The 24874-nt window shown below is 42.7% G+C and overlaps 1 protein-coding gene across 8 annotated transcripts in view; it reads left to right on the forward strand.

Moving 5' to 3' along the window:
• The window catches only part of ACACA (acetyl-CoA carboxylase alpha), a 322008-nt gene that overhangs the window by 278068 nt on the left and 19066 nt on the right, over positions 1 to 24874 (forward strand). For all 8 annotated transcript variants that reach the window (XM_056128109.1, XM_056128108.1, XM_056128110.1 and 5 more), the window contains 6 exons: positions 1338 to 1458; positions 6016 to 6112; positions 9899 to 9995; positions 11091 to 11226; positions 20081 to 20258; positions 22691 to 22803. In XM_056128109.1, coding sequence (XP_055984084.1) covers positions 1338 to 1458; positions 6016 to 6112; positions 9899 to 9995; positions 11091 to 11226; positions 20081 to 20258; positions 22691 to 22803 — 742 coding nt within the window. The remainder of the gene's footprint in view (positions 1 to 1337; positions 1459 to 6015; positions 6113 to 9898; positions 9996 to 11090; positions 11227 to 20080; positions 20259 to 22690; positions 22804 to 24874) is intronic.

Here is a 24874-nt window from a genome sequence, read left to right on the forward strand (position 1 = left end):
GATTTAATTGGCTTTGAATATTATTCACTCCCGGGCATCTGCTTTCTCGACTTAAGCCTCAGTTGCCCTTAGTTCCTAACACCCCAAAAGCAGGGTCCCGACTAGAGACTAAATGGACCCAAGGCAAGCGGTGAGCTACCCTGGCATCGAAATGGGCCAGGCCAAAGTGCCACGATTCTTAACTATAAGTTAAGAGTTTGATCATAGACAAATGCTGTCATGATCCAAAAGTAACGACGAGACGAGGACCCTGCTAGGGTTAGGAAAGACTGTCTGACCTGAGCACTATAGTCTGAGATCGAGATGGCCTTAGGAGGGCAATTCTATAAGTTTAAGGTCTTTCTTACTGTATTCATACAAAATGATTTCTATTATGCCTTCTTATATGTTTGTTAGACAAGGAGAGGAGAAACACACTCCCGGGGGAATCCGCTCTAGGGTGGATTGATCTGATAATGAGGATCTGTCCTAGGAGCGTATGTCCCCGCGGGAAAGAATTCTACCCCTATTGATTGTGATCGCACCTATGTATAATTGTTACCCCAACCCCTCATGCTTTGGGATTTAACTAGACTGTAAGAGTGGGCTGGGAGATCAGAAGTCAGTATCCAGATTCCAGAGCCAGAAAGAGAATGAAGGGAGATCGAGGAGGAGAATGAAGTAGCATGGGGGAGGAAGAAGCAGAGGAGGAGGCAGAGGAGAGAGACAGGAATGAATGGAGAGAGGATTGGAATAAACTGCAACTAAGACCAACCAGCCTGGCCCTCATTTCCTTCCTTTGCCTGCCCATCGCCACCTCTCTCCCCAGGGTGGAGGAAGCCACCTCAGACTACTGAATGCTGGCGACGGACAGATAGACCGCTGCCGCTGCTGTGCTCTTTTTGAGTTTACACATTTCCTGTCCAATTTCCTTTTTCCTTAAAGCCTTTCAGGTGCCTGTGAATTCCATTGATTGGGCCCCTTGGCTGGTGTTCCAGCCATGGAAATCTTCATGCACTCTCTGGGCTCAGATCCTGGTATGGTTAGGCTTCCTTCTCGTTGGGTTTTGCTCCTCTGTGATTGCCATCTGTCCCAGTGGGGGTTTTTCCAGAAAACTTGGACACTGAAATCAAGAGTCCGAGTCAGTGCACAGCTTTGTGCCAGGCTTCAGGACATGCCAAGAGGACTTGTACATGACCCTCAGGCCAGGCATGGGATTGGATGTTTCTGGCCAATGACCAGGACAAATGGGTCTCAGTCCTTACCCTGGCATCTTGGCCATAATGGTTGCTAAATTGTCAGAGGTGCCAGTTGTTCACTGAGTGCTGTGCTCTCTCCCTGTCTGTCTCTGTCTCTAGAGTGTTCACAGTTCCGTTCCTCTCCTGAACTCCAAGGATCCAATTGATAGAATCATCGAATTTGTGCCCACAAAGGCCCCGTATGATCCCCGCTGGATGCTAGCAGGTCGTCCTCACCCAAGTACGTTCTGTCTGAAGATTCTCTGTGCCCTGACCCTCAAGGTTTCAGTCTTCCTTTCAGTCTCTCACCAATTTCTACAAAATAGTCTGCGACAAATGAAGCAGAGCTAAGTAAATTGGGATGAGAGAAATCTTAGGAGTGGGGGGGTGGGGAGTTCCCTGAAGAAAAGAAGGTGGAAAACCCTTCATGAGCAAGTGAAAAATAAGTGAAATGAGATTTAAAAATCAGTCGTCACACATGCTCTTCTTGTGTTTATTTTGTTAAATAGAGTATTTCTTATTTAATGGATTCAGAAACTAAAACTGTTAAACATAAGTTACAGAAGCTTAGAAGTGAAGGACCAGACCTCTATCATGAGGTTGATTTTTCCCAACTTAAAAGAGAGACAAGTCCATGTTGGGCAAATGTACATTCTCATTTGTTAATTCATTTCACTACTTTAGCAAAGCTTCCTCACCAGGAAATTATTTTGTGAAGCTCAAATCCACGTGCTAGATTTTTTAAATATTTTTTTAATCTGGTTTTTTTGTTTTTACATTGAGGAAGAACTTGGTTTGTGTGTGTGTGTGTGTGTGTGTGTGTAATACAACTGTTTCTTTTTTTTTTTTTTTTCCCTTTATTTTATTTTATTTTTTTTAAAGTTGTAAATTTACAATTTTTTGTGCTTTGGTTTCAATTATACAATGATCAGATACCCATCCCTCCACCAGTGCCCATTTTCCACCACCATGGATAATATCCCTCCCACCCCCATCCCCCCATCCCCCCTGTCTCTGTGGCAGGGAAATCCCCTGTGTTCTCTCTCTCCTTTTGGGTGTTGTGGTCTGCAAAAGAGGCATTGAGTGGCAAACATGTTCAGTCCATAGTCTACTTTCGACATGCATCTCCCCTCCTGGGAGGATCCTCCAAACATCCTTTATTTGGTGCTCCCTTCTCTATCTGAACAGCCCTTTCCTCTAGGATACCCGGCTGGCCTCTAAGTTATGGAGTAATCCTCCTGGTGCTGATCTCAGCTATTCTTGGGTATTAATCTCATACTTTGTTACTTTATATCCCCCAGATGAATGCAATCTTTCTATGTCTATCCCTCTCTTTCTGACTCATTTCGCTTAGCATGATACTTTCCATATTGTACCACTTGTAATACAACTGTTTCAAAGGCAGACTAGCTAAACAAATGGAATGTGGAAGGTGAGTTACTAAATTTTAGTCATTGAGATTTTATTGAAAGAGAACTCTTTTTGGCTTTTTGGTCATACCAACGATGCTCAGGGGTTACTTGTGGCTTATTTGTGCCCACAAAGGCCCCGTATGATCCCCGCTGGTTGCATGCATTTAGGAATTACTCCTGGCAGTGCTCGGGGACCATATGGATTCCAGGGATAGAATTCCAGGTGGGCCACATGCAAAGCAAACATTGTACCCAATGTACTATTGCTCCGGTCCCTGAAGAAAGCTCTTCTTATGGAGTTCATGCCCAATTCAATCAGCTGAATAAATAACAGTGCTCCTACATTGAGAGAAGAGAGAGAGCTCCTATTCATGCAGAATTACTAATAAACCTTTGTTTATTAATAAACCTTCATTAATAACGGTTTTATGATCCTTCATAAGGAGGCCAGAGAGATAGTACAGTAGGGAGGGCACTGTGGCCAACCTGAGTCTGATCTCCAGTACTGCCAGCGGTGATTACTGAGAGCAGAGCCAGACCCCTGAGTGCTATTGAGTCTGACCGTAAAACAAAGAAATTTCATAAGGAATTCTTAATAAACCTTTGTGGCACCCACTCTGAACCATGTGGGACTATAAAGCATGTCAGATACATTGTTCTTTATGGGCTTACTACCTCTCCTAATGCAAAGAAAGTACTGTGTGACAACTCAGAGAAGTTAAGTGATTTGTGCAAGGTCACACAGCTCTTAAGAGCTGTGATTAGTCTGAAGCAAAACTGTTGATAGTATAAAAATCTTAACTCCAATAGATTTGATTTTCATTTAAATTTTTACCTGCCATCTTTAGTGCCCTTTCTTGTTAATCATTTCTTGGTGGTGGTGGTGTGTGTTTGTTTATTTGTTTGTTTGTGGGCCACACTCAGCAGTTCTCAGCGCTTATTCCTGGCTTTGTACTCAGGAATTACTCCTGGCAGTGCTTGGGGGATTATATGGGGTGCTGAAGATTGAACCCAATTGGCTACTTGCAAGGCAAGCACCCTACCCACTGTACATTGCTGTACTATCTCTCAAGCCCTTCTTGTTAATCTTAATAATACAAAGTAGTTTTTCTTATGTAAACATAAAAATCACCATAGTCATCTTCTCCATATCACTCATTTCTGTACCACAATTATGATTTAGAGCTATGAGTGTAAAGTACTAGCTAGTCCTCAAATCCAGAATTACTGGGGAGAATTTTTTTTTAAAAACTCAGTTTTCCTTAAAAATATGGAGAGTCATATTAACTGATTTCTAACTTCTCTATCTGAACTGAACGTGTTCTGCTTTTTTGGGTAGAAACCCACTTATGGACACTGGTGAAGGGACTGGTGTTGATGCATTATATTTCTGAAATTCAATCCTAAATACCTTTGTAACTTAATGACTAAATAAAACTTTAAAAATTCAAAACAAAAAAACACATAGCCATACTGATCAGTGGCTTCCCACTTTCAGTCAACAGATGAGACAGCTCTGGGCTTACTCCTGACTCTGCTGAGGGATCTAGGGGTGCTAGAGGGACTGTATGGGGTGCCAGGGATCTAACCCTGACCCACCACATGCAGTGAAAGGAAGGCAAGAAGATTTTGAAAGAAGAATATATTTCCAGTTTGAAATGAATTCTCAAGCCCCAAAATCATTGTTTTTGAAGTAAGAATAAAGTTAAGATTTCAAAATCCTGATGTACTCAAGCAGTTTGGTTTGGTCCCTTCATCAAAATTTGAGCCCTCTTTATGGAGTGAGCTGATCTCTCTGTGTAGGTGGGTATTATCCTGGCCATTATTAATGAGATCCGCTAAATAAAATGAAATTGTGATAAACTAAGTTTTCTGTTTTGGGATAATATTTTTTCATCGACTCCCTAGCAATTCATCCTGCTGTCTATGTGTAGCTAACACTCGCTCCCAAATCGAGTGACTTCAGATTTTAATTTAGTGGGAGCGTTAAAGAAAGCAGATGATTCCCTGTGATAAGTTAAAGCAGATATCTTCTAGGTGAAAAGTTAAAGTCATTTATTAAAGGAGATAGTGCTGTGATATTCTTCAAACTGACGCCCAACACGAGACCAGAATCTAAACGATCGGCTTTGAGTTCACGATAGAGAGATAATTTTGAAACGGATGATCACATTTTACACTGGGGCCATAGAGGCAGGGAATGTAGAACACAGTAATTACAAGTTTAGTCTTGATAAAACACTCTCCATCTTGTTTAAGTCAGCAAAGGTTAGCTTGCTCGGATCTCCACTTTTAATTGGTTTTGGACTTGGACTTTTAGGGGGCGGAGGGCCCATGTTCAAATTAGAAGAATCCCTGAGAAACCATGAGCTGAGAGGGCAGAGCTAGGAAACAGTTGTTTGCAGAAGCTTTTGTGGTGCCTTGGTCAAACATGGATGCCTGTGAATAGAAGTGCTTTATTCCTTAAACTTAGATGTTGGAGAATTTCCTTCACACTCTTGCCAGTGAAGGAAATTCTGTGTGTGAAAAAAGTTAATAATAATTAAGTGTCTGCATTTCAACTGTTACATTTTTCACTCTCTATAGAGAATATCTGGGCCTGGCCCCTTCTTGTAGAAAGAATATACTTTTTTGTTGTTGTTTTATTGTTGTTTTGGGGCCACATCTGGCCATGCTCAGGGCTTACTCCTGACTCTGCATTCAGGAATCACTCCTAGCAGCACTCGGGACCATATGGGATGCTAGACATTAAGCCCAGGTCAGCCACATGCAAGGCAAATGCCCTACCCACTGTACTATCACTCTGGGCCCAGAAAATACTTTCTGTGCTTCAAGTAAAGTAGATCTGGTTTGTTGCTTTTCTAGTAGAGATGCTGAGACCCTTTTCTTCAAACTTGGCTCTCTTCTAATCATTAATATTTACCATTTGTCTTCAACTTTCCATTGAAAGGAAATCAGGGAATCAAGCAAAATTGTAAGCTAAGTCTTAAAATAGAAATAGACATTTTGAAAACATCTTTAATGACTTGGCTGCCTTTTGACAAATGTTTGTGTTGTTCTGAAAAAAAAAAGCCAAGTTATTTATTTAAAAGCATGCAAGCTCTCTCTGCTAGCTGAACCCCATCGTTTAACAATAAATGATGCTTTTGCTGATAAATGATTCTTCTCATACAGGCTAGCAAATGAAATAGGGGGTGATGTCTGAAGGCGGATGAACATTCAGCTGCCTAATGCTTCCATCTATTATAATATGGTTAAAACCAACAAACTCCCCCCACTACCACCCCAAAATAATCCTCCAAATGCAACCTCAGATTTGTCTGTGCCAATGCATTTTCAGTGGATTGACTGTCTTCATACTCTTCGTTTTCTTTCTTCTTCTATAGCTCAGAAAGGTCAGTGGCTGAGTGGATTTTTTGACTACGGCTCTTTCTCAGAGATCATGCAACCCTGGGCCCAGACCGTGGTAGTGGGCAGAGCCAGGTAAGCGTTTTTTTGTTTTGAAAGCTCTTTTCTTGCCCAACCGAAAACAAGGAGAAGAAGGGCCATGGCTGTCCAGGTTCCTACCAGTACTGCTCTCTTGGTGGAAACTGTGTAGCTTATTGGATCAGTCGTGCCTAAGGCAGCATAACTGCAGCGCTGGTTCCCAGTTTTTGTTCAGTGTGTGACTCCACTGATGCATTGAGTCTGAAGTCTGGGCTTGATAACATTTCTTTTTTTATAATGCTGAAAGAAAAGCTCTTCGGGGGCTGTAAAGCCCAACTCCAATCATCATAGCCCACCAGTGACCCTACCCCCACCTCACTGAAAAGACCGTTTCTTTCCAGGAGTAGAGGAACAAGCGACTCATAGTCACCAGCTCTCTCTGTGTCCTGAGAGAAGTTCCTTCCTTTGTGGCATCCAGATTACTTGGTCACAAATGCACTATATTGGTTTATCATCAGATTTGAATTGGGGGAGGAAAGGTTGACCTGAAACAGGAGTGAGTAAAAGAAGCTAGAATAGGTTGCCTGGATACCTGTATTTTTCAAGTGGGAAATTGAAGTTTCTATTAAATTTTAATACCCTCTCTAAGAAGTGCTTCACTCAACAGCCAGCTCTGCACGAAATAATCTGTAGCGCTCCCTATAACGAGCACCTGCCAACGCTGATCTTAATCTCGCTCTGCGCTGCAGAGACGGGCTGCCCCAGGGACCCACATCTGGAGCTCACCTTCCTCTCGGGGGCAATCAGTTTTCCTTATCTTGGTGAAAAGTGGCACCTGCTCGAGATTCTCAAACATGCCACGTTGGGTTGAGATTTAGATTCTGGCTTTGAAAATAATTCTGGGCTTTGTGGTTCTCTGCCTACCGCGGGTCAGCATGCCTCGTACAGCCAGTGGTGGGGATCCATCAGATGGTCAGGCCCACAGATGAGATCTGCCGCCAAGACTCTGGACGGGAGTCCAGACTAGAGTGATCCCAGACAAACATTGCCTCACCAACAGCTACCAGGTCCCCATGACAGTTATTGTTCGGTCTAATCAAGTTCTCACTGGGTGGAGGGATGGGGATACTCTGGTGAAAGTGAGCCCTCTCACCAGAGGGTCTATGGCTTTATTACATACAGGCCTCCAGTCATTCTAGAACCAACTATTTTGAGAATTTGTCATCCTGCTTAAGTATTTTTTCTTTTGAAACACACAGACACAAACACACACACACACACACAAACACAGGTGCGCGCATGCACATACTCATATTCGCACATACACGTATAGTTTTTTTTTAATTTTTTAATTTTTATTAGTGAGACACCATGAGGTACAGTTGTAGACTTACAAATTTTTGTGCTTGGGTTTCAATTATACAATGATCAAACACCCATCCCTCCACCAGTGCCCATTTCCCACTACCACGGATCCCAGTATCCCTCCCACCCCCCATCCCCCTCATCCCACCCTGCCTCTGTGGCAGGGCATTCCTGTAAAGTATCATGTTAAGCGAAATGCACGTATAGATTTTAAGCCTCCAAAATCCCAAACCTTTGTTTAGATCTTTAAGATCCTCCCATGGGGAAACAAGAAAGTAATTTGTTACACTTAAAACTGGAAGAATAGAGATTTTTCTGTGACCAAGATCATAGAGATTGTTCTGTGACCAAGATCAGTCAAGCTTGGCTTTGGTTAGCTCTGCCATTGTTTGTTGTAACACTCACTGACTTCTTCCTTTCTTTTCATCTGATGAGTTCTGGGCTTCTTACTCCAAACACATACACATGCTTACCAGTATATAAAACACAAATGGAGCTACCTTCTTTCAAAAGCAGTGGCACTTCGAGAAATAAATATAAATGTATTCTTCTGGGATTGTTACTGTAAGTGCTGCCAAAACTCATCTTTGGTATGTATGTTTGGAATATGTGTGCTATTGGCTGTAAATTGTCTTTTATTATTCCATGGCACCTTGTCCAGGGACACACTATAAAACAAGATGTAGCATCTTCATGTGCTAGCCTGATAAAATTTATATGAAGTATAATAGAAAACAGAAGTTGTTCTGAGCTGTTTTCAAGTTCAATAAATAACTGTAATACTCGGATAAAGATGTTCTTTATTAGGTCACATGGGCCCTAATATATAAGTTATAAGTTACCGATTTAGGGTGGCTTTTGCAATTACAAGTTTCCAGCTGGATTGTTAATCATTGTGAACAGAAATATTTCTGAACCCTCCTGTGTACCTCCTGCTCGTTGTCTGGTTGTCTAGAGGGCTTTTGATTCTGATTCAATGCAGGCAAGTGACAAAGGGGTGGGTGGTCCCCACTCAGACCCTCTCGGGCCTCCATTTCCAGTAGCCAATCTAACAGCCCAAGACCTTTCTTCATGGAAAAGTTTGTTATGGAGATACTATGGGGAATGCAAGACTGTAGCCCATCCCAGCCCAACCCTAACTAATTTGGCTGAGAAAGTGAAGATTAAATCGTATTTTCCAGAATAAGGTCAAACCCTTTATATTGCCTGTCTCTGTCTCTGTTGCCCTCCCTCTTCCTCTCGTTCCTCCATTCTCTCCAACCTTTCTCCTCTCTCTCTTCTCTGTCCCTCTTTTCTGGTGTTTTTAGGACATCCTTATTAGGACTAACATGGGACCACAGGGAGTACAGTGTGGAAGCTTTGAGCTCCTGAACATTTTTTTAATTTGTGTAAGTTAGAGCGATAGCACAGTGGTAGGGCGTTTGCCTACCCGACCTAGGGCACAGCCAACCCGACCAGCCTGGGTTCTATTCCTCTGCCCCTCTCAGAGAACCCAGCAAGCCACTGAGTGTATCTTGCCCGCACAGCACAGCCTGGCAAGCTACCCATGACATATTCGATATGCCAAAAACAGTAACAACAAGTCTCACAATGGAGACGTTATTGGGCCCACTTGAGCAAATCGATGAACAACAGGAGGACAGTAACAGTGACAGTAGGTTGGAGATATACTTCCATTGTAAACCAGAATTATTATTACAACTTATTCTTGTCCCTTTGATATTTTTCAGTGAAAGAGATTGCTAAGGAATTGTTCAACCACTTTCCTATTTTTGTCCCATTGGGGCCGAGGGGAGGGTGGATGGCCCCTGCACTATTAAGGGAGTCCAGGGACCACTCCCCATGACACTTGGCCTACTGGGCTGTATGATTCAATGCCAGGGCCCAAGAATGTGCCTTGCTCTGGCCTGTAGTGCCACTACCAAGGCAACACCTGATGGTACTCGGGACCACACACTGCTGGGGATCAAACTGGGATCTTGGACATGCAGAACTATCTCCCAGGCCCGCTTCTATTTCTTATTATCTCCATAAACTATAGCTCTGTTCCAGCAACACCAGCAGCTATGAGACACAGTTACTATAGGTTTCAGGCTTCGGCTGCTGTTCAGAACATTTCCTTCCATCATCACTGAAGTCACTAATGTGATGGCTCTGGAGAGAACTGAGAAATTTTATATGGCGGCCACAGAGTTGGGAATATGCATACCTGCATGCAAGGTTATTGGGTCTGAATATAGAGGTTCCTCTTCATTTGGACTTACCTTATGGTAGAGAGGGTTATTTCCCACCGTATTTACAAAGTTCTATGATCTTTGTTTTTGTCAGCCCAATAGACTCACATGTTACCCCCAGAAGAGTCATATTCTTCACTCTCAGACCCCACTGTTTTGATATGGGCCTGGAAAAGAAATGACTTGCTCCAAGTTGACATACTTTGGGTTCTTATGTGACTTTTGTGTTCTTTTTTAAAATCAGGTTAGGAGGAATACCTGTGGGAGTAGTTGCTGTAGAAACCCGAACTGTGGAGCTCAGTATTCCTGCTGATCCTGCAAACCTGGATTCTGAAGCAAAGGTAGATCACCTCAGGTCCCCTGTGTGTCACTGCTCGGGGCTGTCTCTCTCTTCTGCAGGGCCTGGGAATACCTTATAAACCAACCACTTTGCAGACCACCCATTTTAGAGGGGGTGAGCAGCTGGCAGCTCCAAAGGATTTTAGACCATTCTGTGCTCACTTTTAAAACAGCTCTAAGTGGACCACAAGCTAACTTCTGCCTGAAAGAATTGAATAGGGAGTTGGTGGTTTTATCGACATGAAAAAGCAGAAAGCAGCTGACTTTGGCAGGGAGGTGGGCTTCAGAAAGGCAGTTAAGACTGTGCTGAGGGCTACTTTACTTGAAGATTTTCTGAGCACACACATGAAACTGATAAGGAAGTCTTCTTCCCTTCCCCAGTCTGAACACTGCAACCCATCCTTTTTAAAAGGTGGCTTCTGTTTTGTATCTTGACAAGGTCCAAAAAATTTTTTAAAAGAGGGGATGCTGGAGATCAGGACACAGGTTACTCAGTAGCATCCATGTCATGTCAAGTGTGCTGTTGATGAATGAAAGCTGGGCCAAGCACAGAAGTGAAAAGACTTCGATACCATTGCAGTTGTTCTGCTTTTGAAGAGGGGTGTTGTCATGGCTTAATGTTGCGTTGGCAAGCCCAGAACAAAGATTTTGTTCATCTACTAAAAGCAGTTAGGTTGGGCTGGAGCAATAGTACAGTGGGTAGGACGCTTGCCTTGCATGCAGCTGACCAGAGTTCAATCCCTGGCACCACCTATGGTTCCCTAAATTCACCAGAGATTATCCTTGAATACAGAGCCAAGAATAAACCTTGAGCACAGTTTGATGTGCCCTAAAAACAAAACCAAAAACTACCCAAGTAAAGCAATAAGGTACCCTCCTTTCCACTGGAGTCGTGACATGATGATCAGGATTTAAAAAGAGAAGTATTTGTTAAAACTTTTTAACTTCAAAGATGATCTCTCTGTGTAGTGGGTTTTGATTTTGTTCGTTTAATTTGACTTAGAGTACTTTTTTTTAATCAGTAAATCCTTGTTCATCTGGGTGAGATTCCCCCTCAATCTGTTCATTGTGTCTTTCTCTTTTGACTTCCTCCATAGATAATCCAGCAGGCTGGCCAAGTTTGGTTCCCAGACTCTGCATTTAAAACATTTCAAGCTATCAAGGACTTCAACCGTGAAGGGCTACCTTTGATGGTCTTTGCCAACTGGAGAGGCTTCTCTGGTGGAATGAAAGGTGAGCGACTTAGTGCTGGACTGGAGGGACACAATTAATTTGAGGGAGAGTTTTGGGGTTACACCTGCTGATGCTCCAAGGCTACTCCAGGCTCAGTGCTCTGGGGACTATGTGGGGCTGGGATCAAACCTGGGCCTCCCACACGTAAAACACAGCTTCAGCCTTTGTACCATCGCCCTGGGCCCCTCTACTGGGTAGTTTCTATGGGAGTCCTAACAGCCACCTCACCCTACGCTTTGAGTATATTCTGCTTCCTCTGACGTGCTTCCTGAGGTTTGACTTAAAGGGAAAATTCAGTCTGTTTAACAGATATATACAGAACTGGCCTGTAGTGCCACTACCAAGGCAACACCTGATGGTACTCGGGACCACACACTGCTGGGGATCAAACTGGGATCTTGGACATGCAGAACTCTCTCCCAGGCCCACTTCTGTTCTCATTATTCCCATAAACGATAGCTCAGCAATGCCAGCAGCCATTAGACACAGTTACTATAGGTGACTTGAGGTGAGATGCTTCCACAGGTGAATGATGAATCCCTCTGAGGGCCCCAGGGAAAGGTGGTTGTGCTAGAATCACTCCTAGATGTAGCTTAACATTGCTTCGGGAAGCCAGAACAAGGATTCTAGTGCTTCTTAAAAGCAGTAAGATATCCCCCTTTCAATGAGAGTAGTGGTGTAATCAGGATTTATGAAAGGGAGTATTTAACAAAAGAAGTATTCTGGGGGCTTACTCTGTTGATGTTCCCCCCATAGCATTCTGTGGTGTTTGGGATAGATACCGAAATTAACCTTCACGAGAAGAAAGCAAACAAACTCTGCCCCAGAGGCTGTGCTTTGTAGTAATTTGAGATGCGTTATATTTATCCAAAAACAACCTTGGGCCAGTGTCTCCAGCATATTAGGCCATTACTGTAAAGGCTCTGCTCCATGCACTATGAGAGTTGCTGAGTGATTGGGCAGCCAGTTTCACCATTTCCTAAGACTTTTAAGAGTGCAGAACCGCTGTCGACAGCTCAGGGAAAACCAGAGGAAACAACACTTCACCTTTCACAGGAGGGAGGGTCTGTGTTCAGGCACAACATTCATGGAGGAGTTGAGTGTGCTAATGCGTGCAACTTCAGGCGCTGCAGGAGAATTAGGGGTTCTGGAGTAGTAGAATGGGCCATAGGGACAGGAGAGAGGAGTTGATATGCTGGAATAAGTGCTGAGTGCTGAAGACATAAACTGTGAAAGAATAAGCTCTTCATAGGGCTTGGGGCAAGAGCATGTCCAACTGAGGGAAGGAAGGCCATTTTATAGATGGTTGGCTTCGTGTAGAGAGAATACGGCTTCTGCCAACACCTTGCACATACCTGGCTAGAAAAAACCCTCTGTGGTCTTTTATTTCTGTTGTTGTTTGTCAGGGCTCTTTGGCAATCAGACCCGTCCATGCCCATGAGTGAATCCTAGCTCTGTGCTCAGAGGTCACTTCTGGCAGTGCCCAGGAGACCATATGCTTATCTGATGCTGAGAATCAAAATGAGGTCAGCCATGTTCAAAGCAAGTGTCAGTACTGTCTCCCAAGCCAGGGCTTTTATTTGGAAACTAGGAGAGCACCTTTTATTTTAAATAAGAACTTTCAATTTTTTGCTTATTTGGTTGTTTTTTGTTTTTGGATCATATCTGGCAAAGCCCAGGGGTTACTTCTGGCTCCGCATTCAGGAATTAATTATTCCTGCCAATGCTTGGGGGACCATATGGGATGCCAGGGATCCATCCCCAGTTGCCACATGCAAGGCAAATGACCTACTCACTGTACTATTGCTCAAGCCCCCAGTTTTATACTTCTGGCAGCAACTAATGTTTGTATACTTTTTTAAGCGATCAAGGTGAATTCTTTTTTGACAAGATAATGAGTGAAAATGCCATGTGATATTGAGTGTATAGTAAACAAGTCAATCCATGGGGTTGCAGAGATAGTACAGTGGGTAGGGCTTTTGTCTGGCATGCAACTGATCTAGGTTTGATACCCAGCATCCCATATGGTTCCCCTGAGCAGCAAGGAGCAACCCCTAAACATCGCCAGAACAAAAATAAAACCAAAACAAAATAAATAAGACAATCCTACACATTTTTGTTGAGTTCCTGTGTACAGGAAACTTGCTAGCTGCTTCAGAGAAGATTAAAAAAATAAATCAAAAACAAGAGCCAGAGAGATAGTAGAGCAGGCAGGGAGCTTGCTTGCACATGTCTGACACGGGTTCAATTCCCAGCACCCAATGTGGTCCCCAGAGTTTCCTGGGAGTAATCTCTGGGCACAGAGCCAAAAGTGATGCCTAATCATTACCAGGTGTATCCAAAAATAAAACAAAAAACAGGCATTGTCTAAGTAAAGAAAAATATCTTGAGCAGAATAATAAGGTCATAATAACTAAAGTATATACAGGCTATCACTGTGTTCAGATAATGTGATACTGTATTTAGATGGGCCTTTGATGGGTGGAGAATTGAAACCTCTTTCATATGTGAAGTTCAGTTATACCTTCAGATTTCACTTGATCTCAAGTTTATTTGGGGGGCCACACTGACTTTGTTCAGGGCTTACTTCTGACTCTGCTCAAGCATCTCTCCTGGCAAAGTGCTGGAGGTTGAATCCAGATCGGCTGTGCATAGGGAAATCACCTTACCCGCTCTATTCTCCTGCCCTATCCAAAAATTCTTGTCTATAAGATTTAGGAGAGAGCTAAATCTTATTCCTTCATTATCTCTTGTGGGAGAGGTGAAGCACAGCTCATTAAAAATACACACTTCCTGACAGTATGTAGGAACATACCTGCTTGGCTGTTTTATCCTAACTAGAGTTTAGAAAGTTTCTGGTGTGCTGCATGTAAGAAAAGCTTTAATGTCATTACATATTTTGGCTCAGGCCCAGGTTGGCTGCTAGCCCTGTAACAATGTGAACAACAACAATTAAAATTCATTCAACTCTTTTCACCAGAAACCGTGCTAATCATTTTGCATGCATTATCTTACATAATCATCCTAAGTACCTCTAAGGTTGGCTACATTGTTGGCTGTGTTTTATATAATTGAAGACTTGGGTTAAGTACATTTCCTAAAAATCATTCAGGTTTAAAAAAAAAAAAGTCAGCTGAGAGAAGAACGTAGTTCTATCTGACTTTTTGTAGCACGTCTGACTTTTTATAAGGATCCATGGCTGATTTTTAGAGCCTAGAACCCAAAACAGTCCTACTAGAATCCTGGAATTTAATATCTGAGAAATTTCATATCCACCTACCTCTGCTCTGCTTTGGGTTATTCTTGGTTCTTGTGACAAGAAATTTCAAAGGCTGAGAAATGAGTTTTTTTGTTTTGTTTTTTAAAATGAATTAATTTTTGCAGTAAATTTTCATAATGTTTCATCATTTGTAAATACGATTCAGTGACATTAAATTCATTCAGCGTTGTGTAACGTTTACCCTATATGTACCTCAAACTTTTCCATCAACTATGATGAAGTCTAAACCCATTAAATAACAACCCTCATTTCTCCCTGCCCCTACCGCTGGTGAAAAATGAATCATTAGTAAGGGTTATAGTTCACTGTAGAACACTTGCCTTACATATGTGAGGCCCTGTAAAAAAAGAAGAAAGTGAAAAAGGAATTATTGCCCTGATAGAGGCCAGGACCAGCTCTGTCTTCTTGAGTTTTGGTGCTGTTGCATTCATTTGTTTTCTCATCACTTAAAACAAATACACTTAAGGGAAAAGAGAGATCTATGTGAGAGTAGGGGAGAGAAGAACTTGGAGTTTCATATTTACATACAGGCCAGGATGTTTCCTATATATTATCTCATGTAAAGGGACCTAAGCTGAGAGTCATTTCATATCCCTTGGGGAGATGTTTGCAGTTTTGGTTTCAATACTGGCTGGGGATTATGCAGGGAGGGAAAATAAACAATTATGCCATCCCTCAGTGCACACAAACACACAGCTAGAAGCCGACTGCACTGTGGGTAAAATGACTCCAAAATTGTGTGTAATGAGTAGGAAAAGATTAGAGACAGCTCTTGCTATGCTGAAAATTGACATTAGTGGAGGGAAAAAAAAACTCTTTACTAGTCGGCCTAGGAGGTCTAATTCGAGCAGTAAAAATATAAATAAATAAATAAAAGCATGTCAAGATGGTATTGGTGCTTTTTTTCCCAATGAGCTCTATCTGGCCGGAAGGCTATTCAGCATAATGCAAAATTAAATTATAAAAACTGGCTGAATATTTAGATGGAAGAGCCATTTGGAAGCAGTTTATTTAGACGAACCGGCAATGACCCACAACAGGGAGACATCAAGCGTGAAATTTACTAGAAATTAGCACCAGGGTCCCAGCCTCAGCATGAATAGCTTGATAGGATGCAAATCCCAGTGATATTAAGCTGCCTCACTGCTGGTGCTATGGGGTCACTCTCAGTTGGCTTTTCATGTTATACTTATTATTTTTTCCTAGGACAGGTTATAAATAACAATAAAAAAAAACATTTATTGAAAACTTTAACTGGGATGAAAGTCTATTTGAAAGTCTCTGATTACTTGGATGTTGAAATATCTAGTGCCAGCCAGCCATAATGAACTCATGAGAGACATTATATGTCTGTAGCTTATGTCTGCCTCTTGTTTACCTGCAGCTCCTCACTGATAATCTTGCCCTAAGCCAATAGGATCTGTTCCAGCTTGAGAGCATTGGGTACTTTCAGATACCCTAGCGCCCTGCTCCCTGGTGTGTACATTTATCCATGTTGTGTAACAGCAGTGTTGTTTTGGTGCCACACCCAGTAGTGCTCCAAGGATCAGGCACTATAGGAGATCAAACCTGAGTCTCATGTGCCCTCTCCAGTCTCCCATGTTATATAGCAACAAAGGCCCCAGGTAGGTTGGAGTTTAGTTGCTGATCGGGGTGATCACTATTCATGCTAATGTGTTTTGCCAGAATGCTTACAAAGAGCCAGGCTTCTACCACCCCTACCCCTGACCCCCACCAGACCCCCATCTAGTATTTTTCATTCCCAGATGCATTTCTCAAGGCCCAGGGATTGACAGTCAATATATATAGCGTTAAGGTTCCTAGTCTCACCCTTGAGACTCCTACTTTATTGCTACTTGTGGCTGTTCTTGTATTCTCTTGCTCTCTCTTTCTCTCTGCCCACCCCCTCCCCTGCCCTGTTCTCTGTTGTTTTGTTTTTTTAATGACTTTTTAAGAAGTCATTACTTTAGCTGTTAGAAAAGACGAAGTCATGAAATTTACATACAAGTGGTACTACATGGAAAGTATCATGTTAAGCGAAATGACTCAGAAAGAAAGGGATAGACATAGAAAGATTGCATTCATCTGGGGAACATAAAGTAACAAAATAGGAAACTAACACCCAAGAATGGCCCAGATTAGTACCAGGAATTTTACTCCATGACCTGGAGGCCAACCACACATACTAGGGGAAAAGGGAGCTCAGATAAAAAGGAGAACACCAAATAAAGGTGTTGGGAGGATCCTCCCAGGATGAGAGAAGCATGCTGAAAGTAGACTATAGACCAAACACGATTGCCACTCAATGTCTCTTTTGCAAACCACAACACCCAAAAGGAGAGAGAGAACAGAGGGGAATGCCCTGCCACAGAGACAGGGTGGGATGGGGGGGATGGGGGGTGGGAGGGATACCGGGATCTGTGGTGGTGGGAAATGGGCACTGGTGGAAGGATGGGTATTTGATCATTGTATAATTGAAACCCAAACACAAAAATGTGTAAGTCTGCAACTGTACCTCATGATGTCTCACTATTAAAAAAAAAAGTCATTACTTTACAACCTTATAGAATTTAAGGGCTCAGTTTAGCACTTCTATTTGTATATAGGAGTCACTACACCTACCATCAAAGTTTTAGCGCCGTGCTAACACCAAACTCTTAAACATGAAGCGATTGCAGACTAATATGCATCAGTGTTACAGACTGCTTCCATCTGTACTTCACATACTTTTTAAGTATGTGAGTTAAGGCAGCTGGGATTTAATCTGAGCATATAGGTTATGCTCAGTTTGCTTATTGTCTTTGTTGCATTTGGTGTGTCTGAATTTTGGTTTGTTAGTGTTTCAGGTTAGATAGAGGACTTTTTTTTGGTGGTGGGGGGGTGGTGTTCCAAGCCTGTCAACTTTTTTTTTTTACTTGCTTGCTTTGTATTTGGGCTATACCCAGTGGTGCTCAGGGCTTGCTCCTGACTCTCTTGGCATTGCAGTGGGACCATACATATGGGTACTTGAATGCTGTGTGGGGATTGAACCTGGGTTGGTCACCTGCAAAGTGAGTGCCCCATCTGCTATACTTTCTCCCTGGCCCCCAAAACCTGTTAGCTTTATTGGAACTGCCATTTCTTTTTCTACTCAGTCTTGATTCCTGAAAATGATTATCCTGAAAAGACTGTCCCAAAGGCAGTCAGATCCAGCCCTCACCAATTTGCTATTATCATTAGTACAATTTCTCACGTTTCTGAACATGCAAAAATACTTAGTAAAAAATTTCGAAGTAGTCATTTATTCAAGAGTCTTTCTGTTTTTAATTTTTACTTATTTATGTATTTTGATTTGGGGAGCTACGCCTGGTGGTGCTCAAGGCTTACTCCTGGCTCTGTATTCGGGTCTCATTCCAGTAGGACTTGAGGCACTTTATGAGGTGCCTGGAATTTTTTTTTTTTAATTTCACTCAGCCATCGTATCAGAGGCTGCAAAGCAAATTCTCTCAATCTCATGCACTTTCCCAGCAAAAGAATGATGAGGTAAGAATAGGGTCATAGTGTGTGGATTTGTTCAGTTGAAGCCCCCAAAATATCTGGATCCAAGTCTTATCTATGCCACTCACTCACTTCTGTAACTCAACCTGTTTTCCTACCTATAACTTGGACATGGGAAATTTCCTGGTGCCTGACTGACCTACAAGTGTGTGTAAGTAAACAGGCTCCGTGGTGGAGAGTGAACAGTTTCAGTTCCATCCCAAACTATATGACATTTAAAAAATTGTTTTAATTTAGTAAATGAAGGTGCAGTTTTAAAGAAACCCCCTCCTCTGGGGGAAACAGACTCAAAAACAACACCGAAAGAGACTTTGTTGTGGATTTGCCTCTAACAGACAGATAGGAGTGAAGAGGGTGGGCCGTTTCATTTTCGTGGGGAAGGGCTTTGGGGCTGCGCTCTTTAGACCTTCCCCTCCATCAGAGCCATCTCTTGCTCCATGGCAGCATTGGGCTCCGTGGAGACCCACGCTTTTCTGTTACTACTTCTGAGACTGTTCTCTTGGCAGCACTGAAAAATGTACTGCTAATTGCACAATTATTTTATTATGTAGCACTGGTTGAAATATCCACTAAAGAATTAATTTAGTTAAAATAATTTGAACTGAGCAATTATTTTCATAACCACAGAATTAGCGTAAAGCGCTTAAAGTCCTTTATTCCCCACTCTTTATACAGCAGTTGTGTAATTAGCAGTAAATTTTTTTGGTCTTTGCTTTCCTCCCCAAGGAGTAAATGTCTTTTCTCTGATCATATATATAGAGCCTATGACCAGACACATTCCACATAGCATCAGAGGTTTTTCTTGGGGCAGCTTCTGAACATTTGGAATTTCTGGGGTCAACAGAGTAGCCTTTAGGGACCCAGTAGAAAGGCTCGTGCCTGTCAATGAACTGTGCTTGCTGATGGTTTGTACAGAGAGCCGTTTTTACTTTGGAGAAGGTGGCAGTTTAATTTGCCAATAACTACAACGAAAGCAATTTCTACTTGATTTGCTCATACCTTCCTGAAAAAAACCTTCTTTGCTTTGGATTTCCACAATTGATTTATTCTAAATTGAGATCACTTTTTTTTTCCTTTTTTTGATAGGAAAGTTTGAACTCATTCGAACCTGTTATTTGGTGTTTAGAAAGGATCCATTGTAGTTCTACTGAAAAACTCATTAAACATCTGGAATCACAAACCTAAAATTTTAGCAAGGTTTCGACTGCAGTGTGCTGGGAAACACAGTCAAGGAAGAAATGATAAATTGTTGGGAAATAACTTATCTTCCTTCCTATGGGCCATCTCTGTGCACCTGGGACCCCTTTTCTTCAAGCTGTTCCTGATTTGGGGGCAGACTGCAGAGTTCCTTTTTCTAGGGGATTGTGTCTTCTAGTCATTAAATACATATGCATTTAAAGTTTTTCTTTTCTCATTGATACCCTGATAAAAACGCACCTGTAAAGAGCTCATTTTCTTTCTTGTGTTCTATGTATTTGTTCATTCATTCAGCAAACACGTCTTTGAGCACAATGTTCTAGGCACTGGACAGGACACTGCAGGTGATAAAAGGTGCAGTTTTCAAAGATAAAATTTTTGAAAGACCCATTTCCATTAGCTGCACACTTTAAGAGCTTATCATATGCTAAGTATACTGAGAAGAATTGAAAAAAGAGAGCTTCAATAGTTCCTTCAGAAAACTTAATGTAGTGAGAGAGATCACATATTGACATGAAAAATATTCAACGTTTGTAGAGCAAGTGTGAATTAATGTGGTGAGACCTGAGCACAGAAGTTCAGGGAGGATATAAAATGGATGTGCTATTTGCAGGGCTCGCGCAGCGTAACTGGTGAAGGCATTGCACTGGTCTCATGCTGGTGAAGATGCCCCAGAGTCCCAGGGCAGTTAAAGGTGAAGCTTGAGTCTTGGGGTTGGTCAGACAGCATGCCCCAGGTGGCTGTGCTCTTCTCATGCCTGTTACCTCCAGAGCCACACTATCAGAAGCACTGCTGTGGGTAGGACATTTCATGATCCCTTACTCTTCTTATTCTCCCCAGACATGTACGACCAGGTGCTGAAGTTTGGCGCTTACATTGTAGACGGCCTACGGGAGTGCTCTCAGCCCGTGATGGTTTACATTCCTCCACAGGCTGAACTGCGCGGTGGCTCCTGGGTGGTGATCGACCCCACCATCAACCCCCGGCACATGGAGATGTACGCCGACCGAGAAAGCAGGTAGCACTTCTCTCCTTCCCCATCCCCACCCACCTCTGCCAGGTGCCCTCTAGCTCTCAGTTTCCCCCAGGAGTCAAGGTGGGGGTGGGGGATGAGAACCAAGAGAATTCCATCAGAAGCTGCCCATAAATTGGCATCTGCTGGCACAAGAAGGAAACCGGGCTGGTGTCACGCTTTCCCAGTGTGATTCCTGTTCCCACTTTCCTTTACCATGATTTGCCCTGACCCAGGAACCTGCACAATCAGTCTTCCCTCCTTTCTGCTGTTCTGAGAAGTCTGATTTAGAGGAGTCCTCACTCTCCTGGACTGCTGTGTTGTCTGTGGAGCAAGCTCGGTTGCTGTTGCATACCCATGCTGCCCAAAATCTGTACCACTGTACCAGGTTTCTCCCTTAGTGTCCAGTTGTCCAGTGTCTCTCTCTCTGGTATTCAAGGAGCTTGAGGACCACAGTTATTTGCAGCACTCAAAGACCTACAGGAAAAAAATCTAACTTCCGTTGGGGAGGAGGTACTTGGAAGTAATGAATAACATAGATCAAAGCACCTTTCTTTCTTTTTTTTTTTTAATTAATTTATTTATTTATTTATTTTGCTTTTGGACCACATCCAGTGATGTTTAGGGCTTATGTCTGACTCTGCTCAAGGATCACTCCTGGTGGTGCTGGAGGGCCTTACGGGGTTCCAAGCAATCGAACCCAGGTCGACTATATGCAAGGCAAACACCCCACCTGCTGCACTGTCTTTCTAGCCCCATAAATGGAATATTTTTTTGTTTGTTTTTGGGCCACACCCAGCAGTGTTTAGGGCTGAACTGCTGTTTGTGCATTCAAGGATCACTCCTAGTGGGAATCAGGGGACCATATGGGGTGTCATGAATCAAACCCAGGTCAGCTACATGCAAGGCAAATGTTATTGCTCCAGCCCCTAACTTCTTTTCATAAGCTTCTTTTAACCCTTTCCAAAGTAGGTAAATTTTACAACAAATTTCCTTAACATTTTTCATACTAATTTCTACATTTAATCATTTTTAGAGCACCTGTGTCAAAACTGTGTCATACTTAGGAGTGGCCTGAAGTTCACTGAGAATTCACAAAGGCAGAATTTATAATTAGTGACTAACTTTTTATTGCCCTCATCTATCCCTTTGATAGATCTGTTGACTCTGAAACATTATTACTGATTTAAATATAGATCTGTCTCACATTAGACTTGGATAAGTCTCTTTACTTCCTGTACTTTAGATTTCTCATCTATAAAATGAGAAATACATTCGGTTGGAGAGAGTAGAGTGGTTAGGGCACTAGCTTTGTACACCGCTGACCCAGGTTCCATCCCTGGCATCCCCTATGGTCCCTTGAGCCACACCAGGAGTGGTCTGAGCATAGAATCAGGAGTGGTTCAAAATACAAAGGGGGAAAAATGGGAATACTTCATGGTGGCTATGAACTGGGCATTGGATTGTGTTTGGTTTTTTAACTTTAGGCATCATGATTTACAATATTAAAAATGATAGGATTTCATGCAGACAGTGGTCCAGTACCATACCCTCCACCAGAGTGTCCCTTTGGCAACCCACCTTCAAGCATAGGATTAAGCTTTGTATGTAAGGTCTTAGAACAGAGCCATGTACAAAGTACTAACAGTAAGTTTTTCAGTATATAATTTTTAAGTTATTTAGGGTGTTGTGATTCCTGCTAATCCATTAGAATACACTAGAAGTAACACTGAGATCTATGACCTTTCCATGGGAGTATACAGTGTTTTATCTGCTGCTTGATCTGGTCTGGTGTGTCTGAATTTTACCAGCAGACTGGTAGCTGTGTGTCTTACTGGCATATGTGACCTTGTACAACACCAACACCAGTGCTGGAGGTGGTTTTTTCACTACTGTTATCTGCAACGTTATCTATAAATGCTGGACAAAAGGGGGGGGGGGGAGAGAGAGAGAGAGAGAGTTCATCCAGCTTAGCACATGCTTTGCATGCAGGGGGCCCAGGTTTAATCATGGGTACTGCATGATACCCCAGCACTGCTCAGAGCTGCCCCTGAGCTCAGAGTTGGGATAGCCCCAGAGCACACCCAAATGGGGATCCCAAAACCTAAATAAATACATGAACGCTGGAAACCAATGGAATTCCTGTCACCCTTATCAGCTGAAGCCAGTAGAATCTGTATTCTCCCTTTGAGGTGAAAGTAGACTGGTGTGGTAATGAAAGTCATTTTAGCTGCTTTTTGCCAGACCGTCTTCATACCTCACTTAGACTCATCTCTGGTGCCTGCTTCTCTCCCTGGGATTGCTTCCATGAACCACGGGTGGGCCAAACCGTAATGAAGCTATTTCCTGGTCCCTAGATTGTAACTGGCCTCATTCTGTTGTCTCTTTCCTTTTAAAGTAACCTCTATTTCTGTTTTGTTTCTTTCTCTCTGATCCAGGGGATCAGTTCTGGAGCCTGAAGGGACAGTAGAAATCAAATTCCGCAAAAAGGATCTGGTGAAAACCATGCGTCGGGTGGACCCAGTCTATATCCACTTGGCTGAGCGATTGGGTATGTCTGCTTGTCCTCCTGGCAAATCAATGAGCCATTCAGCTGATTTGTAATGAGTGCATTCATAGGCTAGGGGAGGAGGCACTGAAGCATTTGATCAAATTCATGATAATCTTTATTTACTGTCCTCTATATGGTAAGAACCCTGGTAGAATGAAATAGTGTGTGTAATAAGAGGGAAAGTGGGTCCTACTAAAGCAAAAGTCAGTCGATTTTTCTTCTGATATTTCTGTATAACTCAAGTAGCTCATCTTTCTATGCTCGTGGATGTCCTTGTAAAGAATGATAAGGTAGAAGTTGTTGGGGGTAAGCTAACAGGCAGAGAATATGCTAGACTTCAATGTCCTGATTCCGCTTTCCTGGCTAGGCAAGCCCGCCTTGTTTTGGAGAGATGGGAGAACGTGTGTCATGGACTAGAAAAGCTGGAGACCTACTCAGGCCTTGTCCCAGGGCTATCTGAGCTAGCGAAATGAAGTGAAGATTGTGCACTGTGGCTTCTAAACGGGCCGGGCAGCGGTGCGCCTGGAGCCTCCGTGCATGAGGTACCCAGCCATTACTCTAGTGCGCATTTGTTTTCAGAGTTTTGGAAGACATTTGTGATGTGAACACAGGACGGAAAGCATCAGAACCCTGTGTTTTGTCCAGAGTTTGGAAGACTCTCGGATTCTTTTAAAGCATTCCCACTTAGCTATGCTAAGTGAAGATAATTGCTTGAGATTCTTTTGTCTGTTGATTTGTTTTGCTTTTCTGTAGGAACAGAGAATGTCTTTAAAAGGTAATGAATCTCAGTGAGTGGAAAGAGTAAGATAGATGGTAGCTCCCTTATTATGTTACAAATAACATAATTTAATTTAAATAACATAATTGTTTAATTAACAAAGACCCATGTGTGGATTCTCTCTCCTCGGCCATCCTGAGTCAAAATTCCTATGCCTGCCTGCACAGAGGAGGCCGCACATCCTGTGACCAGATGCCTTGTGACCTGGGTATGAAGTACCCTGTCTATGCCCCACTTCTTGCCATTAGTTAACAACCACCAATCACTAACCCACCAGCAGCCCAATCCTTTTATGGGAAATGCGCCCGCGCGCGCACATATATACACACGCACAAGAAATTGGTAAAGTTGTTTATAAAATCTATTGCCACCCAGAACTGTTGAGGTGGGGTTTTTTTTCTCCTCTTTCTTCTCCAAACAGGATAATTACTTCTGACCAACCCCATACACTTTAATTAAAGTAACTGCGGCTCAAGAGCAAGTCACTCACAACTGTACATTGAGAGAGCTCTAAAAGCTTCAGCCACTGATAAGCATCTCACTTAGATGGCTCATAATTGCTCCCAGCATCCAGCCAGCGCTGCTGCTGTTTTTACCACTAATTCTGTACAAAGGCAGCAGTGGCACAATTGCAGAACACGAGTTGCATAATTTTCTCTCTATCTCTCTTTCTCTTTCTCTCTTTTTTTTTCTTTCTCTTTTTTCTTTTTTTTTCTTTTTCTTTTCTTTCCCTTTTTTTTTTTTTGCTGGTTTTCTTTCTGGCCAATTTAAAATTTGTCAAAGTCGGTCTTCTTCTGGATCACTGCCCTTTGATATTTCGCGCACTCCATTTGCCACAAACAAGCCGCAGGGCCGCAGTTCATGCTGACTCTAGCAGAAGCAGAGAGAGCTCCATTTATCTTACACTGCCTGCTGAATTCCTACTCATTAACTGGGGGTTCACTGCCTCTTTTTAACCCCGCATTGGCTGTTATCATCCCTTCAGAGTAACTGGGTGGTAGGAAGAGGGATCCTCTCTGACATCTGTCTGCAGAGCCACTGATGGGGCGGGGGTGGGGCTGCAGCTCCTCTCTCTTTAAGGAAAGTGGTATCACTTCCACCTTCACCCAGCACCTTTTAACTTTTGAAACATAGGAAGGGTAGAGGGCTGGGATCCCCAAGCAATGGCCAGTTAATCATTTGTTACAAATCACCTCATTATCAATTTACTATCTATGTTGGAGAAAACTGTCTTTATTTAACCTTGACCAAAATGGCACTGGAGAAAAGAATCCTTAGTTTGCTAAGTGTGAA

This window comes from Sorex fumeus, unplaced genomic scaffold (assembly GCF_029834395.1).
Source record: "Sorex fumeus unplaced genomic scaffold, SorFum_2.1 ptg000063l, whole genome shotgun sequence".
In the NCBI taxonomy this organism is placed as follows: Eukaryota; Metazoa; Chordata; class Mammalia; order Eulipotyphla; family Soricidae; genus Sorex; species Sorex fumeus.